The sequence below is a fragment of the Saccopteryx bilineata genome, chromosome 3 (assembly GCF_036850765.1).
Source record: "Saccopteryx bilineata isolate mSacBil1 chromosome 3, mSacBil1_pri_phased_curated, whole genome shotgun sequence".
Lineage (NCBI taxonomy): Eukaryota > Metazoa > Chordata > Mammalia > Chiroptera > Emballonuridae > Saccopteryx > Saccopteryx bilineata.
This window is the reverse complement of record NC_089492.1, coordinates 259,666,067-259,684,147: the sequence shown is the minus strand read 5'-3', so window position 1 is coordinate 259,684,147 and position 18,081 is coordinate 259,666,067. Positions and strand designations below refer to the sequence as shown.

General features: G+C 37.5%; 1 protein-coding gene across 4 annotated transcripts in view; it reads left to right on the top strand.

Annotated features, from left to right (window-relative positions):
• Nucleotides 1-18,081, top strand: part of CCDC30 (coiled-coil domain containing 30) — a 116,324-nt gene that overhangs the window by 69,571 nt on the left and 28,672 nt on the right. For all 4 annotated transcript variants that reach the window (XM_066265049.1, XM_066265051.1, XM_066265050.1 and 1 more), the window contains 3 exons: nucleotides 5,026-5,205; nucleotides 12,800-13,009; nucleotides 16,797-16,951. In XM_066265049.1, the coding sequence (XP_066121146.1) occupies nucleotides 5,026-5,205; nucleotides 12,800-13,009; nucleotides 16,797-16,951 (545 nt within the window). The remainder of the gene's footprint in view (nucleotides 1-5,025; nucleotides 5,206-12,799; nucleotides 13,010-16,796; nucleotides 16,952-18,081) is intronic.

Here is an 18,081-nt window from a genome sequence, read left to right as displayed (position 1 = left end):
ACTGATTTCTGGATATTTATTTTTTATCCTGTTATTTCACTGAATTTATAAGTTCTAGTAGTTTTGGTGGAATCTTTAGGGTTCTCTATTCATGTCATCTGCAAATAATGGCCATTTTACTTCTTCTTTTCCAGTTTGGATGCCTTTTATGTCTTCTTCTTATCTGATTGCTATGGCTAGGACTTCCAGTACTATGTTGAATAAGAGTGGTAAAAGTGAGCATCACTGTCTTATTCCTGGTCTTATGGAAAATGCTTTTAGTTTTTACCCATTGAGTATAATGTTAGCTGTGGGTTTGTCATATGTGGCTTTTATTATGTTGAGGTATGTTCACTTTATTTTCACTTTGATGAAAATTTTTATCATAAATGGGTGCTATTTTTTTCAAATGCTTTTTCTGCACCTTTGATGTGATCATATGGTTTTTGGGTTTTTTTGATCATATGGTTTTTACCCTTCATTTTGTCTGTGTGATGTATCACATTAGTTGATTTGAGGATAGTGTATGAACCTTGCATCCCCAGAATGAATCCCACTTGATTATGGTGTATGATCTTTTTAATGTATTGTTGGATTTGGTTTGTTAATATTTTGTTAAGGATTTTAGCATCTATGCTCACCAGAGATATTGGCCTATAATTTTCTTTCTTTGTAGTGTCTTTTTTTGGTTTTGAAATTAGTATAATGCTGGCCTCATAAAATAATCTTGAGAGTCTTCTCTTCTCTTGAATTTTTTGGAATAGTTTGAGGGTAGGTGAAGCCACCCAGTCAGTAATTTTGTTTGTTGGAATATTTTTTATTTCATTAGTTATAATTAGTCTGTACAGATTTTCTGTTTCTTCATTCAGTTTTGGAAGATTGTATGTTTCTAAGGAATTTATCCATTTTATCCACTTTGTTCAATTTGTTGGCATATGGTTATTCTTAAAATTGTCTTATAATCCTTTGTATTTCTGTGGTGTCAGTTGTTACTTCTCTTTCATTTCTAATTTTATTTATTTGTGTCCTCTTTTTTTTTTTCCTTGATGAGTCTAGTTAAAGGTTTATCAATCTTGTTTATCTTTTCAAAGAACAAGTTCTTGGTTTCATTAATCTTTTGTATTCTTTAGACTCTAATTTATTTATTTTTGCTCTGATCCTTATTAATTCCTTTCTTCTACTCATTTTGGGCTTTGTTTGTTGTTCTTTTTTTAGTTCTTTTAGGTGTGAGGTTAGATTAATTATTTGAAAAGTTTCTTATTTCTTGAAATAGGCCTGTAGTGCTATAAATTTCCCTCTTAGGGCTGCTTTTACTGTGTCCCAAAGATTTAGGGTTGTTGTGTTCTTATTTTCATTTGTATATTTTGATTTCTTCCTTGAACCCATTGTTAACTCATCCATTGTTTAGTAACATATTATTTAGCCTTCATTTGTTTGTGTGTTTTTCAGATTTTTTCTTTTAATTGATTTCCAATTTATCATAGTGGTTGGAGAAAATGCTTAATATGATTTCAATCTTCTTAAATTTGAGACTTATTTTTGTGTCCTAACAGATGGCCTCTCCTAGAAAATGATCTATGAACACTTGAAAAAAATGTATATTCTGCTGCTTTGGGGTAAAATGCTCTAAAAATACCAATTAAATCTATCTGATTTAGTGTGTCATTGAAAGCTGCTATTTCTTTGTTGATTTTTTTGTCTGGAAGACCTATCCATTGATGTCAGTGGGGTGTTAAAATCCCATACTAAGACTGTATTGCTGTCAATTTCTTCTTTTAGGTTCATCAAGATTTTCTTTACTTATTTAGATGCTCCTATGTTGGGTACATAAATGTTTAAAAGGGTAATATCCTCTTGTTGGACTGATCCCTTTGTCATTATTTAGTGTCCTTCTTTGTCTCTTATTATAGATTTTGTTTTCGTCTACAGTATTTTGTCAGATACAAGTATTGCTACCTCAGCTTTTTTTATGTTTTCATTTACATGAAATATCTTTTTCCATCCCTTTACTTTTAGTCTGTATGTGTTTTTCTTTATGGGGTAGGTCATTTGTAGACAGCGTATGTTGATGGATTTTGTTTTCTTATCCATTCAGCTACCCTATGCCTTGTTTGTTTTTTCTGAAGTTAGAAGCAGGGAGGCAGTCAGACAGACTCCAGCGTACACCTGACTGGGATCCACCCGGCATGCCCACCAGGGGACGATGCTCTGCCCATCTGGGGCATTGCTCTGTTGTGGCCGGAGCCATTCTAGCGCCTGAGGCAGAGGTCGTGGAGCCATTCGTAGTGCCCAGGGCCAACTTTGCTCCAGTGGAGCCTTGGCTGCAGGAGGGGAAGAGAGAGATAGAAAGAAAGGAGAGGGGGAAGGGTGGGGAAGCAGATGGGCACTTGTCCTGTGTGTCCTGGTGGGAATCGAACCCTGGACTTCCACACGCTGGACCAGTGCTCTACTGCTGAGCCAACTGGCCAAGGCCTATTCTATGCCTTTTGATTAAAGCATTTAAGCCATTTATATTTTAAGTGATTATAGATAATATGCATTTATTCCTGTTTTATTCTTTATAACTATGTACCTCTTTTTTCCTTTCTTCTTCTTAAAGAAGGCCCTTTAACATTTCTTGTAGTATTGAATTAGTACTAATGAACTCCTTTCGTTTTTCTTGTCTAGGAAACTCTTTATTTCTCCTTCAGTTTTAAATGATAGCCTTGCTAGGAAAAGCAGTCTTAGTTGTAGGCTCTTGCTTTTCATCACTTTGAATATTTTGTGTCAATCCCTTCTGTCCTGAAATGTTTCCATTGATAAATCAGCTGACAGTTTCATGGGAGATCCCTCATAGGTTACTTAACTGTCTTGCTGCTTTTAGGATTCTCTTTTTGTGTTTAACCTTTGTCATTTTAATTATGATGTGTCTTAGTGTGTCCCTTTTGGGTCCATCTTGTTTGGGACTCTCTAGGAGGAGTTGAGTGTAACTTCCACCTATTCTGCTGCCATCTTGGATCCCTGCTAGAGCTTGACCTTTTAACTATTGTTGTTTGTTTGTCATTGATGAGAAATTCAAAAAAAGCATACAGTTCTCATGTCAAACTAATTTCCTAAGGAAGTCTGGTAAGCTGGCTCTCAAATGTCTTCCAGGATGTCAGTCATCAGTTTTGTTGGTGAATTCATTCAAAGTTGGCCCTCAAATTTGCAGCCTCCAAGACTGGAACCTGTTTGCTTCCTTAAATAGATTTGTGTCTTGGGGATAAACTAACATTAAACCAAACTTTCAAGACTATTGGGTAAAATCAGAATGGCAATTAGTTATTCTCCTATAATAACTAATTATAAACATCACTTGAGCATGTTTAGATGAATATACAGAGAGCTAAGAAAGATAAATCAAAATATGAAGAATGTTTGATGAGTAGGGAGTCAGAACAAGCAGTCTTAGTGTGACGATTGATACACTCACAGACTTTGATAGCCTGTTTTTATCCATGTTCACTGGATTCGAACATTTAAAGCCAGTCGTCCTTTACTGTTTCCATAATAGAAATGATCTTGCCACTAAGGCCAATGTTGAATTACTAAATTTTTTGTCTTAAGATAGTATTTTAAAATATTAAAAGTGAAGTTTTAAGCCTATAGAATTAAGTCAGTTAATGCTGGTTACAACTTGTTTTATTTTAATTTTTTTTATTTTATCTTTAATTTATTTTAGAGAGAGAGGAAGAGAGAGAAAGAAACACTGGTTTGTTTTTCCACTTATAAATTTCTTAAGATGGAAGAGACATTAGACATTTTATTTGGGCTTATGTCTTTAATTTGCAGATGAATAAACTGATACTCAGGATAATTGGCTTAATAAATTGATTGGTAGTTTCTTAAGTAGTTGCCTTTTAAAAAAATTTGCATTTCTACTCTACCAGAATGACTTATCTGGAAAATGTAGCCAGGAATTCCTATTCTTCTGGCTTTTCTCATCTATATAATATGCTGGAAATGCATTTGTTCCACTGTATAAATGGTGTCCTTCTCTTGTGTGTCTGTGTTTCGGTATGTAAAAATGAAATGTAGAAAGACTGTATAATTTTCTAAAACCACCCAATTAATGAGTGATAGATTCAGGATTGAAACCCAAACGACTCATTCCAAAGTTAGGGTTCTCAATAATTACATTGTAACTCCATTAAAGAATTTTCTGAATGGATCTTAGATACCTTCAGCTCTAAGACAAGCAGATTGGATTTAGATCGCCTTTCTGACTAAACCCAGATAGGAATTTAAGGGCTAATAGGACTTGGGAAAGTCTGTGTTGTAATTCTGTTTTAAGCAAGCTAGAAATATAATAATGACATGTGCTTTTCAAAAAGTCAAAGTTAGGAAGCATACTGGAACAGGACTCTTGAAAACTCAATTGTATCTTTTCTATTGAATTAGATAAAGTTGAATTCTCTTTTTTCTAATTATTTTATTTATTGATTTTTAATTTTAATTTTTTTGAGGGAGAGAGAGAAAAACATTGATTTGCTGTTCCATCTAGTCGTGCATTCATTGGTTGCTTCCGTGTGTGCCCTGACCAGGGATCAAACCCACAACCTTGGCATATCAGGTCAACACTCTACTCTTTAGCTACACCTGCCAGGGCTAATGTTGGATTCTTTATCTACTCAGCACACCTGTGTGTGCCTTCTTCTGAGAAATCCTAATGACTTCTCCTTTGGTCAGAGTTTTATTGCACTGAAGAGGCCTGGTTTTTACTACAAAATTGTCTATGCTTCTGTTCCCCTTCACTGATAGGAAAAACTAGAAAGTTAATTGTCTATGTTTAACTGCTTTGTTCACATACTTTATTTGATATTTTTACTCTAATAAAATGGGGATAAATTATATGAACATGTACCAACTAGCTATAAATGTAAAAGAATAATTTGTTGTAGGTAAGCCAACTCCATAAACATATGAATAATCACATTCTGACAGTTCTGGTTCTGACTGTTGGAACCCATGTCTTACCAATATTCTTTCAAATTGTCCATGTTTCTCCCTTTAAAATGTTTGTTTTAGAATTCATTATCGAGAGAACAACTGAAATACCAGCAGGAAGAGGAAGTACAACAGCTTCGCCAAAATTTGCGCCGACTCCAGATTCTATGCAATTCAGCTGAAAAAGAGCTCCGATATGAGAGAGGAAAGAACTTAGACTTAAAGCAACACAATAGCTTACTTCAGGAGGAAAGCGCTAAGGTAACTCTAGTGGGCACATATGTCCTTTATTGACGGTCTCAATTACTCAGTTAGCCCTGGGAAAATGAATCAAAATTTCTCAGCTTTGTAATTTATGATAGTGTCTGTCTATAGATGGGTAGACAATGTAAGCTCTCTGTTAACTTACTCCTTTAACTTTTCCCAATCAAATAGGTTCACAGCTTTTTTTTTTTTTCTCCACTGCTGAAGGGGTATGTATGTTGTCAACCTGTAAATATGAAAGTTTTAATTATATAATCTTTTGAAATTATTACCTAAAATTTAATACTTATTACATTGACCTGAGCCCTAGACCTGGTTGTCCTGCTCTAGTTCTATCTCTAGACTTATTTATGCTTAATAGGTGTAGCCATTAGTATTGGTTCGATCAAATATCAACTGCACCAAAATATAATTCATAGGAGGGCAAAGTTTTTCTTTCTGACATGAGAGCATCGAAAATTAGAAAATTATCCCCCAAACATGCTTATTTGAAAATTATCTATGTAGAACTGCCATCCACATAGTTATCTAAATTTTATAAACCATATTACTGTTCATTTTGAATCACTATGTAAAATAGTATTTCCTTTTATTGTGATTCAATTCTGTAACTATATAGGTATCCAGTTTCTGTGAGGTCCTACCTAAGGTTTTGGATTTCAGCATTTAGTAAATATCTACTGAGCATCAGTCACACACCGGGCAGGAAATCTTGTTCATACTGAGATTTTAATGGTAGGCAAAACAGACACAGTCCTTATTCCCTAGTGCAAGGGTCAGCCAACTCTGAACCATGGGTCAGATGCTGCCTGCCTTTTATCGTCGTAAATAAAGATTTACTGGCAAATGAACACATCTGTTTGTTTACATATTATCAATGGACTATTTTGCATTACAACAGCAGATTTAAGTAGTTCTGACAGAGACCATATGGTGGCACTTTATAGGAAAAATTTACCACTTCCTCTGGTATAGTGAAATCAATAGACCTTCTTCAAAAAGTGACATAAAAATAGATTTAGAAAGGCCCCTAGGAGTTCATAGTCTAGTAGGAGAGATCTAGGAGAAAACAAATAATCATTTGTCTCAAACTTCAAGGGAAGCTCTTCTAGAAGTTCTAGTATTCCAGGATTATTTGAATAAACCTCTTCCTTATCCTCACCCCTCATGATCTTTTGAATATTGATATATTCCCTCATGCCTTTGTGGTTTTAAATTCCAAATCTTCAAACACATTTCTTAGACCATTGTAACTGTCCAGCTCTAAACATATTCAAGCACTACTATATCTTTTTAGGGATGGAATGACCGGAAAAACACAGATCGTGATGCTTTATATATAGGTTGACATCCTATAAATATTTGTCAAATTAATGAATGAGTTTTTCAGGGACGGGTAATTGCTGGCTTGATAAAAGGAGAAGATATTTTTGTTCTGTTTTAAATCTCCTTCATGGTGGGGTAAAACGTTGACCTTTTGAGTAATTAGACATAACTCTTCGGCCTGGGTCTTAGGCCAAGTACCAGTGCAGAGTCACGTACACAATAGCCAGCTGTGTTTTATTGACAGCTTGTCCACTTTGTCTCTGGTACACCTCCCCACAACTCTGAAAGGCCAGCATGTTATGGGTGGCAGAATTGTTCAAGACTGCAAAGCCAACAAGACTGCAAAGCCAACAGAATGTAAACCCAGGTTTGTTTCTCTTTTCCTGTGTAGAGTCACCTGTGTACTTCTCCTTGACTTGAGGTCATTTTGGAACCTCAGCTTTGCAAACTTAGAGCTTACTTTTTAAAATCCACTCAGAGATGATCAAACTCTGAGTCTCTGGTAATATTAGGCATATGTATGAGACTGATTTAAAAAGCATAGTACCACCTGACCAGGTGGTGGCGCAGTGGATAGAGCATTGGACTGGGATGCGGAAGACCCAGGTTCGAGACCCCGAGCTCGCCAGCTTGAGCGTAGGCTCATCTGGTTTGAGCAAAAGCTCACCAGCTTAGACCCAAGGTCGCGGACTTGAGCAAGGGTTTACTCGGTCTGCTGAAGGCCCACGATCAAGGCACATATGAGAAAGCAATCAATGAACAACTAAGGTGTCATAACAAAAAAACTGATGATTGATGCTTCTCATCTCTCTCTGTTCCTGTCTGTCTATCCCTCTCTCTGACTCTCTGTCTCTAAAAAAACAACAACAAAAAAAGTGCATAGTACTAGTCAATTGCTTTCAAACCATTTTATTGTGAAATATAACACTCAGGAAGTACATAAAACATATAGTTTAACAAATTGTTATAAAGTGATTATTCATTTAATTACTGCCCAAGACAAAAAAAATAGCACATGACCTGCATACCAGCAGCCCCTGAGTATCTCTTTCCCATCATATTCCCATCACCTTCAATCTTAGCAGTCGACACTAATTTTGGTAATTACAAATTTTGGTAATTACTGTCTTGCTTTACTTTAGTTTCACCACCTATGTATGAATCTTACACTATACTGCTCACAAAAATTAGGGGATATTTCAAAATGAATATGAAGTGATAAAAAAAAGAAGCATTTGATTTTTTTATTAAACAAGAACATCAGAAAAGCAAACAACAAGTCTGAGAAAGTTGTCTGATTATGCAAATGAATGCAAAACCAACTTTTATTCCATTGGTGAAAATGCACTATACAAAAGGTTGAAAGTACTGGAGTATCTGCACATTTCCTAATCCCCTAAATTTTATGAGCAATGTAGTTCAGTTTTGCCTTTTTTTGAATACTTTAAAAATATAATCTATCTCTATAGGTACCTGTGTCTGCCTTCTCAGGATCTACTTTGTTTGGAAAAGTCACCCATGTTGTGGTGTATAGCCTTCATTCATCCATTTCCTTTGCAGTATACTATTCCACAGTAAGAAACTGCCACAATTTATTTATTCTTTCTGTGGTTTATGGATATTGTGCATGTTTCCAGCTTGGGGCTATCAAGAAGAAAACGATAGGCTTACAGAGCTGCAGGCAGAGAGCTGTCCTACCACCACCAACACTGAGACACTGTGCTGGATCCTCTTCCTGGAGCTTGGATGTCCCAGCCTAATGCCGAAGAAGCCACCCTAGATGCACTTGTCATTTGCCATAACAGTGTTTGTTCCAGTGTTTTGTTGTCTTCCTTCAAAATTACCAGCATTACCAATGCTGACTGTTGGCTCTATGACTAAAGATCACAGGTCCCAGAGACCGTTAGCTTTCTTGACCTATGGAGTAAGTGGACAATATATTATAAACAAACCTATACCCTTTCTATTTACAGTAAGAAATTTAGGTTTTCATCATCCTGAACCAATCCAATGTGCCAAATATTCCAACACTCCATTTCTTCTTTTCTTGAATGTCTTTGTTTCTTCTTCTATTCATTGTTTTTTTACTGTGTTTTACTGAGTTTTTTTGTGGCTACATTGTTCTTGAAAAAAAAAATTTTATGCTATCTAATAGGTTAGGGTGCCTTTTGAGAAGAAATAAAGTTAGGAGATTTGTTCCTATCAATGAAGTTTCCAAAGCTGCACCAATCCTCCAAAATAAAATGAGAAAATGAAAAAGAAAGAGAGAGGGGTTGAACTGGTTTAGAATAGAGGGAGGAAATAGAGAGTTTTCACTAGAAGAACAGGAAGCTTATTAAAGCTTGATGTAGAATATCTTTTTGGCAATACTAAAAAGACAAGCTTATTACAGTTGACCTACATTGACCAACCAATAATATCAAGGAATTATATTCTTAGGGTTTAATATCTTCATTTCTACATACATTCATTTCTATTCTGTTTAATAAAATGTTTGACCCCTTTTACATACCTATTAACATTTTTGGAGGTGGCATTTCTGGTCTTCAGAAATTAAAATAAAAGGAGATATCATAAGCTTAGTTCTCTGGATGCCACAGCAACTTTTACCCAAGGAGCTTTGCCTTTTAAACAGAGCTTAAGAGCACATTATTTCAGAGATGTTCATTTAATAATGTAAAGCTGTTGCCTGAATAGTGAGAGTAATGCATCTGCTTTATAGAAAGTGCTGCTTCAAACATTCATGTACATGCACCCTGGTGTCCGGTAGTATGCATTTCTCTAGGAAGAGACTGGTAGTGGAACTTTGCATCATAGGGGTTACAGTACTTCAGCTCTAGAGTTTTCTACTCCCACCAGCAGTGTATGAAGGTTCCTATCGCTCTGTATCCTCACCTAGCTGTCAGCTTTAATTTTGCTAATCTACTATCTGTGGATGGTGGTAGCTCCTTGCAGTTTTCATGTGCATTTCCCTATTTAAAATGAAGTTGAGCAGCTTTCTATATATTTATTTGACATTTGAGTTCCTATTTAGTGCAGTGCCTATTTTGTTCACTTTTCTTGGGGCTTCTGTTCTTTTAATTTTTCCCTTAATTTATAGGAGATCTGTATATATGAATCCTTGATCATGTAACTTTGCTGATAAATAAAAAATACAGCTGTTTTACAATTCTGAGACAATTTAGTGTTGAACAATAGATTAGAATCAGGAATCTGGATTCAGACTGTGGTTCTATGATTTGCCAACTATATCTGAGACTCAGTTTTTTAATCTTTAAAAGGGGTAAAGTACCAATCTCAGCTCCCTCATAGATATGAAAACCTAACCAATGTACAATAGTTACATTAGCATTTACCTCAGCTCTATATTTCAAATACAGTAGATAGTTTATAAGCCATTCTTGAAGAACAACAGTTAACTTGTATTAGGTGTTACCCATGTGGCTGTTTCTATTCTAGATATTTTAATTGCTTTGTTTTATTTAATATCACTTTTCAACTGTTTGAGATAAGTAGTTATCCCCATATTACAGATTAAGAAACTGATGCTCAAAGAGATTGAAAATTATTAACTTTTAGATTTACTTGATAAAATCTGAATGGTTAATACACAGAAGTCACAAGTGGAGGAATTTATAGTTATAATCACTGTTAATTCAATTGAAAAATTTTGAGCCCAGGAAATTATGTTTTACATAATTTTGTCTCTGAGCCCTGCCTAATATGTCCACTTACCACATTCTAATATTTCTTAGAATGTCATTCATTCATTTATTTGTTTAGTAAGTATTGATTATGCATCTACTTTAGTATTATAGATTATGCATCTATTATAGTATTATAGTATTAATAATTTAGTAAGTATTATTTATGCACTATTTTTTCTGTGTATTTATTTTATTTTTTGTGACAGAGACAGAGACAGGGACAGACAGACAGAAAGGGAGAGAGATGAGAAGCATCAATTCTTCATTGAGACACCTTAGTTGTTCATTGATTGCTTTCTCATATGTGACTTGACTGGGGGGCTACAGCAGACCAAGTGACTGACCCCTTGCTCAAGCCAGTGACTTTAGGCTCAAGCTGGTGTGCCTTGCTCAAACCAGATGAGACCGCACTCTAGCCTGAGACCTCGGGGTTTCGAACCTGGGTCCTCTGCATCCCAGTCCAAAGCTCTATCCACTGCACCACCGCCTGGTCAGGCTATTTTAGGCACTTTGATAGGCCTTGGGTACTGAGAAGTGAGTAAAACACAACACCTTGCTGGGAAGAAGGGTGTAAACAAGTAGATAAACACATGTTTAATTATAAATTGTGATCAATTCTGTGAAGAAAATAAGTGTGGTGTAATAAATAAGGAGTAAGTAAGGAGACCTCTTCAGAATGAATGATCATGAAAGTTTCCTCTTACAAAGTGACATTTCAACTAAGCCCTGAAGAACAGACAGGACCCAACCACAGCATGAGGAGGGGTTGGGGAAAGCATTCCTAGCAGAGGAAAGAGCGGAGTCTGCTGTGTGGGACTCTGAATAGAAACCAGTGTGACAGGAGATCAGTGGAAGAGGGGGAATGACAAGATGGGTTTAAAGGCGTCAGCAAGGGCCAGATCATACAAGGCCTGACAAGCTGCTGGGATTTGTTCCCAGAGTGATGGGAAACCACTGAAATATTTAAGAAAGAAAGTCAAGAAGTTCAATTTATGTTTGAAAAAGAACACTTTGGCTGCTGTGCAAAGAACAGATTAGAAGGGAGTAAAAATGGAAATGGCAGGACCATTGTCGAGGCTGTTGCTACGGCCAGGGCTGGAGATGAGGATGATCTGGACTAATGTGGTGACACAAACAGATGGATGCAAGATGTGTATGCAGGCAGTGACAGCTTGTGCTCATAAGACTCAAGGACAACTCTCAGGGGACTGGCCTGAACAGAAGATTAAATGGTGGCATCATTTACTATAATCAAGAAGACTAAGAGAAAAACAATTTTGGAGATATGGGCAGAATCAAGGGGTTTCTTAGTATTTTAGCCTTATTTAGTATAAACGTGGTGTTTTAAATCATGAAAATGAACCAAGAGAGAGAATGACCCACTCTCAAGGCCTAGTTTAACCCAAAAAGATTTAGAAGTTGGGTAGCATTAGAGCAGTCTACAAAAGAGACCAAGAAGGAACAGAAGAGAGGTAAGTGAAGATCAGGGGACTTTGGTATCACTGACTCCGAGAGAGGAGAACTTCTGAGAGAGAGGGAAGGGATGCCACAGAAAGAGGTCAGCTGTCCGCTGGATTGACTTTGGCAGTAGTGCTCTCGGCACCGCAGCTTCATGGAGTAGTGGGAGTGAAAGCCAGCTTGGAGTCATAGAAGAAAGGATGGAAATGTTTAGAGCAGTGGTAGTCAACCTGGTCCCTACCGCCCACTAGTGGGCGTTCCAGCTTTCATGGTGGGCGGTAGCGGAGCAACCAAAGTATAAATAAAAAGATAGATTTAACTATAGTAAGTTTTTTTTGTTTTTTGTTTTTACAGGGACAGAGAGAGAAAGTCAGAGAGAGGTTTAGATAGGGACAGACAGACAGGAACGGAGAGAGATGAGAAGCATCAATCATCAGTTTTTTGTTGCAACACCTTAGTTGTTCATTGATTGCTTTCTCATATGTGCCTTGACCGTGGGCCTTCAGCAGACCGAGCAACCCCTTGCTCGAGCCAGTGACCTTGGGGTCTCGAACCTGGGTCTTCCGCATCCCAGTCCGACGCTCTATCCACTGCGCCACTGCCTGGTCAGGCTATAGTAAGTTTTATAAAGATTTATTTTGCCAAACATAGCGAAAATCCGACATAAAGTACTGGTAAGTAATTATTATTATATGCTTTAAGTTGCTGTAACTCTGCTCTATAAATTTTATAAAGTAAAGTTACTTCCTTACTTTATAGGTCACCATTACTGTGGAACCAATGGGCGGTTAGAAAATTTTACTACTAACAGAGATACAAAAGTGGGCGGTGGGTATAAAAAGGTTGACTGCCCCTGGTTTAGACCATGCATGTATAGAAGCTCTTAGAAAAATCCCTTTGTCCAGCAGCCATCTGGCAAGACAAACCTCGGCAAACCTTGCTAACACATGGCAGCTCCAGCGAGGAAATCAGCCACACGACATTGCTGTTTGTCAGTTCTTGGGAGACTGCATTCCTTTGAAAGCTGCTTATTCTGGCTGCTCACATCTGCATTCACTCCATGCTTATTTCCATCACTCTTATTTATTCCCTGCCTCTAGATCAAAATGGACTTAAAGCAGGCCCAGCAAAAGTTATTAGACAGTGCAAGGATGTGCTCTTCACCCCCAGCAGAGTGGAAGCACTGTCAGCAGAAAATCAGGGAACTGGAGCTGGAAGTACTTACACAGGCTCAGAGCATTAAATCACAGAACAACCTACAGGAAAAGCTGGCTCAGGAGAAATCTAAAGTTGCTGATGCGGAGGCAAAGGTAATTATCCTCACACTTAATAAGGAACATGCCCTGGATACCACTACAGAAATGCCGTTTCCCTAAGGATTTTAAGAAATAGATATGGTGCAAACTTGATACAATTCTAGGGTTTTGGGGTTTTTTCTACTCTTCTATGCTTTCCGCCCTTTGACTCCACCTGCTGCTACAATTCCAGTAAATCTTGTGTGTTTTTAAATTGCATGAATTTATAAAGGTGTTTCACTAAAGTGATAAAAAACTGAGACCAAGTGACTTTTTGTTTTATACATTTAAATTTTAAAAGGCTTTACCTTTCATTTGGATTGGCATTTACATGATTTTTATTTTGTAATTGTCAGAAGCACTGTGTTGTAGAATGAGCCACTTTGAACTATTGCCCCTGCATTTTAGACTACCTAACACCAGGTGGCAGTAGTTTGTAACTGTTGCACATTGTGATCTGTAGGTTTGTCTAAGTAAATTTTATATAAAAAATAGTCATTTTATCACATTATATAAATATTAAACTAGCATCAAGAAGTAAATGACAACAATATGAATTAAAATCAAAAGCTTAATCTTGAACTAAAGAAGCCAGCGCAAAGGAATCCATACTGTGTAGTTTCATTTATATGAGGTTTAAGAATAGATGAAACTAAGCTAAGGTGATAGGATAATGGTTGTCTCTCTCTCTCTCTAAGGGCTATTAACTGGGAGGGGACGTGAGGGAATCTTCTGTGGGGCTAGAAGTATTCTATATATTGGTCTGGGACGTGGTTCTATAAGTAAAATTTTATTGAGTATGCTTAAAATATGTACACTTTACTGCATGCACATTATTACTCCAAAAAAGAGTTAATTGGTAAAAATTTTAAATTTGAACAACTAAATATTGGTGAGGATTTTGTGCAACAGGAACTCATATACTGACTTCATTTGGAAGAGTAAATCCATATAAACACTTTGGAAAGCAGTATGGCATTGTTTTCTTATTAAATTAAATTAAACTATACAACCCAACACCTCTACTGCTAGGCATAAACACTAGAGACACTATTATTCTATCAGTAAGTATCAGGAGGTAGGTACTCAGTTATTTTCATAGTAACATTGTTTTAAAAAGCAGAAAGTTGGAAACAACACAAATATCCACAGATATGAGATGGAATAAATACATTGTATGTTTACACAGTAGCATGTACCAGTGACAATGAATGGGTTACGGGTGCATGTTGTAGTTCAATAGAACACTGAATAAAAACAAAGTATGTTTCCATTGATATAAAGGTCAAAATAGTACAAAACAAAAACCATGTCATATAGTGATATATATATATATTTTTTTAAAAAAAGCAAGGAAATGATTAACACAAAATTCAAGATTTTGGTTTTCTCAGATAGAGCAGGAAGGGGTATAACGAACAAGGGTAACAGAGTGGACTTCAAAAGTTTTAGAAATGTTCTCTTTATTTTTTTAAATTTTTTTAAAAATTATTTATTTTTAGAGAGGAGAGAGAGAGAGAAGAGGGGGCAGGAAGCATCAATTCTCATATGTGCCTTGACTCACAGGCAAGCCCAGGGTTTTGAACTGGTGACCTTAGCGTTCCAAGTCCATGCTTTATTCACTGTGCCACCACGGGTCAGGCATATGTCCTTGAAAGAGAAACAAATGGGGTGATGCTTTCATCTGTGGAATTAAGTCTGAATATCTTTAAGAAAGCATTTCCCCTAAGCACAGAACTACATGGGGCAGCTCAGAGGAACTTGACCTGGCCTCTGCCATTGCCCTGAATCATTCTGCATCTTCTACACTCCTATGGTTTATGGGTTTTGCAGGGTACTAAGTGCTGAGGCTTAGGGCTGATGCAGAAAGCCCTTCTCATAAGAAAGGACGGTCATCCACTGGCATTCACTAAATGTTTGTGGGGCATGTGGTGTCAAACCATTGGGAGGATTCATTGTTGGGTCAGGAATACAGTAGAGGGAGAGCAGCTCTTCTGCTGAAATCTAGTCATTCAACAAATTTGATTGATTGAGGGGAGAGGACAAACATCAGCTCATAGTTGTGGCACCTTAGTTGTCCATTGATTGCTTTCTCATATGTGCCTTAACAGGAGATGGAGTGGGTGGAGGGTTCCAGCCAAGCCAGTGACCTTGGGCTCAAGCCAATGACCATGGGGTCATGTCTATGATCCCACTCTCAAGCTGGTGAGCCCGCTCTCAAGCCGGCAACCTTAGGGTTTCCGCATCCCAGTCCGACGCTCTATCCACTGCGCCACCACCTAATCAGGCTTACCTTAGGGTTTCAAACCTGGGTCCTCAGTGTCCCAGGTCAATGGTTCTATCCATGGCACCACTGCCTGGTCAGGCTCAACGAATATTTATTAAACACGTACTACATACTAGTCACATAGTTAGGGGACAGAAAGGCTTATAAAAATAAGTAAACAAGTTTAAAAGGATATTTATCCAACAAAAGTAATTTTAATGTTACTTTTAATCTAACATGTAAATTCTAAAATAAAGTTATATATCTCTCTTTCAAATTTATAATTCTTATTTTTAGTGCTACCAGGGTATTAAAGAACCTGGATCCTTAAAAAGATTAATAAGAGCCCTGGCCGGTTGGCTCAGTGGTAGAGCGTCGGCCTAGCGTGCGGAGGACCTGGGTTCGATTCCCAGCCAGGGCACACAGGAGAAGCGCTCATTTGCTTCTCCACCCCTCCGCCGCGCTTTCCTCTCTGTCTCTCCCTTCCCCTCCCGCAGCCAAGGCTCCATTGGAGCAAGGATGGCCCGGGCGCTGGGGATGGCTCTGTGGCCTCTGCCTCAGGCGCTAGAGTGGCTCTGGTTGCAACATGGCAACACCCAGGATGGGCAGAGCGTCGCCCCCTGGTGGGCAGAGCGTCGCCCCTTTGGGCATGCCGGGTGGATCCCAGTTGGGCGCATGCGGGAGTCTGTCTGACTGTCTCTCCCTGTTTCCAGCTTCAGAAAAATGAAAATAAGAAAGAGAAAAAAAAAAAAAAAAAAAGAACCTACTACTAGAGCTAGGAACTATGCTTACTGGCACTTGGTTTGTGAGAGACTTTGACTTGGAGATATTCATGATTGTAGCCACCCTTTGGAGAAACCAGACACTCTCACATTGCTGTGAAAGGTGTGAATTGGTCTAATACCTATTGCAACAGTTTGTCCTGGAAAATCCACACCTTATAAATTATTCTGGGGACATTGCTTACAATAGGGAAAGATTAGAATTAGCTTAAATGTCCATCATAGGAGGCTAGTTAAATAAATTATGGTGTAGTCTTACAGTGGACCAGTGTATGACTGTAAAAGAGAAGACAATTGTATATATACTTATAATATGGAAAAATATCACTAAGTATAAAAAACAATCACCGACTGTATTTTTATTTTTGAAAAGCAAGGTATGTAAGTGTAATACACCATCATTTGTGTAAAAAGTGTAAATGGATGAGAACTATATAATAATATTTGTTTATACATGCAAAAATAAGTCTCTGGAAGGGTATATAAGAAACCTATTTGGTAGAGGAAGACAGGTTGGGGAGTGGAAAGGAGACTTCCCATTATATAGCTTTGTTTATACACAGCTGTGTGAATAAATGTATTACATATTGCAAAACAAAATTATTTTTTTTAGAATTAAAACAAATGTAGCCATACTCTTTAGATCAGATCTGTGTGCTAACACTACTGTATTTGCTATTTATATGATATTTACCTAATTGGAGAATAGGTCACACTCTTCTTAAAATTTATTTGTAAACTGTTTTCATTCAAGATTTTGGATCTGCAGCAGAAATTACAGCATGCTCACAGAGAGTGTCTCACCGATGCTTGTATTTCGGAAAAGAAGCAACTAGAGAGAAGGATAAAAGAAACTATAGAAAATGAAGCTGAAATAAAGCGACAGTACCAGGAAGAACAAGAGAAGAGGTAAGAGGAGCAAAGATGTCCGCTTCCCATGGGCCCAGCCTGGCTGATTTAGGCTTAGAGTATTGATCTCTTTCTCTAGTTTTCCTTTTCCTAAGGTGGAAGCTTAAATTGTTGATTTTCTATCTTTCTTCTTTTATAATATTTGTATTTAATGCTATAAATTTCCCCCAAGCACTATTTTTCCTGCATCTCATAAATTTTATAAGTTGTATTTTCATTTCAAGTAAAATACATGAAGTTCAAAATATTTTTTAATTTCTTGAGACTTTTTGACAAATGTATTTTTTAGAATTACACTTGTTTAATCTCTAAATTTGGGGGATTTTCCAGCTATCTTCTGTTATTGATTTCTAATTTCATAGTATTTTTTCAAACAGTTATATAGCATCCTATACATAGATCTATCATTATTTATATAAAATGTTTTTTAGTCATTTTTTATTTTATAAACAATGCTATTGTTATTGAACAGAAAGAGTTTATCCACTCAGCTCTAGCACAGCAAAACACTAAACAGACTTGCAGTAGAGAAATATTAGCTGTTTTATTATAAATGGCACCAGCCTGGAGAACTGGGAAGCTAATGCTCAAAACCTTGAGCTCTGCCTGGCCTGTGGTGGCACAGTGGATAAGGCATTGATCTAGAATGCTGAGGTTGCTGGTTCGAAACCCTGGGCTTGCCTGGTCAAGGCACATATGAGAAGCAACTACAAGTTGATGCTTCCTGCTCCTCCTCCCCACCTTTCTCTCTCTAAAATAAATAAATAAAATATTTTTTTTAAATGCCAACAAGGCCCTGGCCAGCTGGCTCAGTGGTAGACTGTCAGTCCGATGTGTGGAAGTCCCAGGTTCGATTCCCAGCCAGGGCACACAGGAGAGGCACCCATCTACTTCTACACCCTTCCCCTTCTCGTTTCTATCTCTCTCTTTCCCTCCCGCAGCCAAGGCTCCATTGGAGCAAAAGTTGGCTCAGGCGCTGAAGATGGCTCCATGGCCTCCGTTTCAGGTGCTAGAATGGCTCCAGTTGCAATGGAGCATCGCCCCAGATGGGCAGAGCATCACCCCCTAGTGGGCATGCTGGTGGATCCTGGTCGGGTGCATGCAGGAGTCTGTCTCTCTGCCTTCCCGCT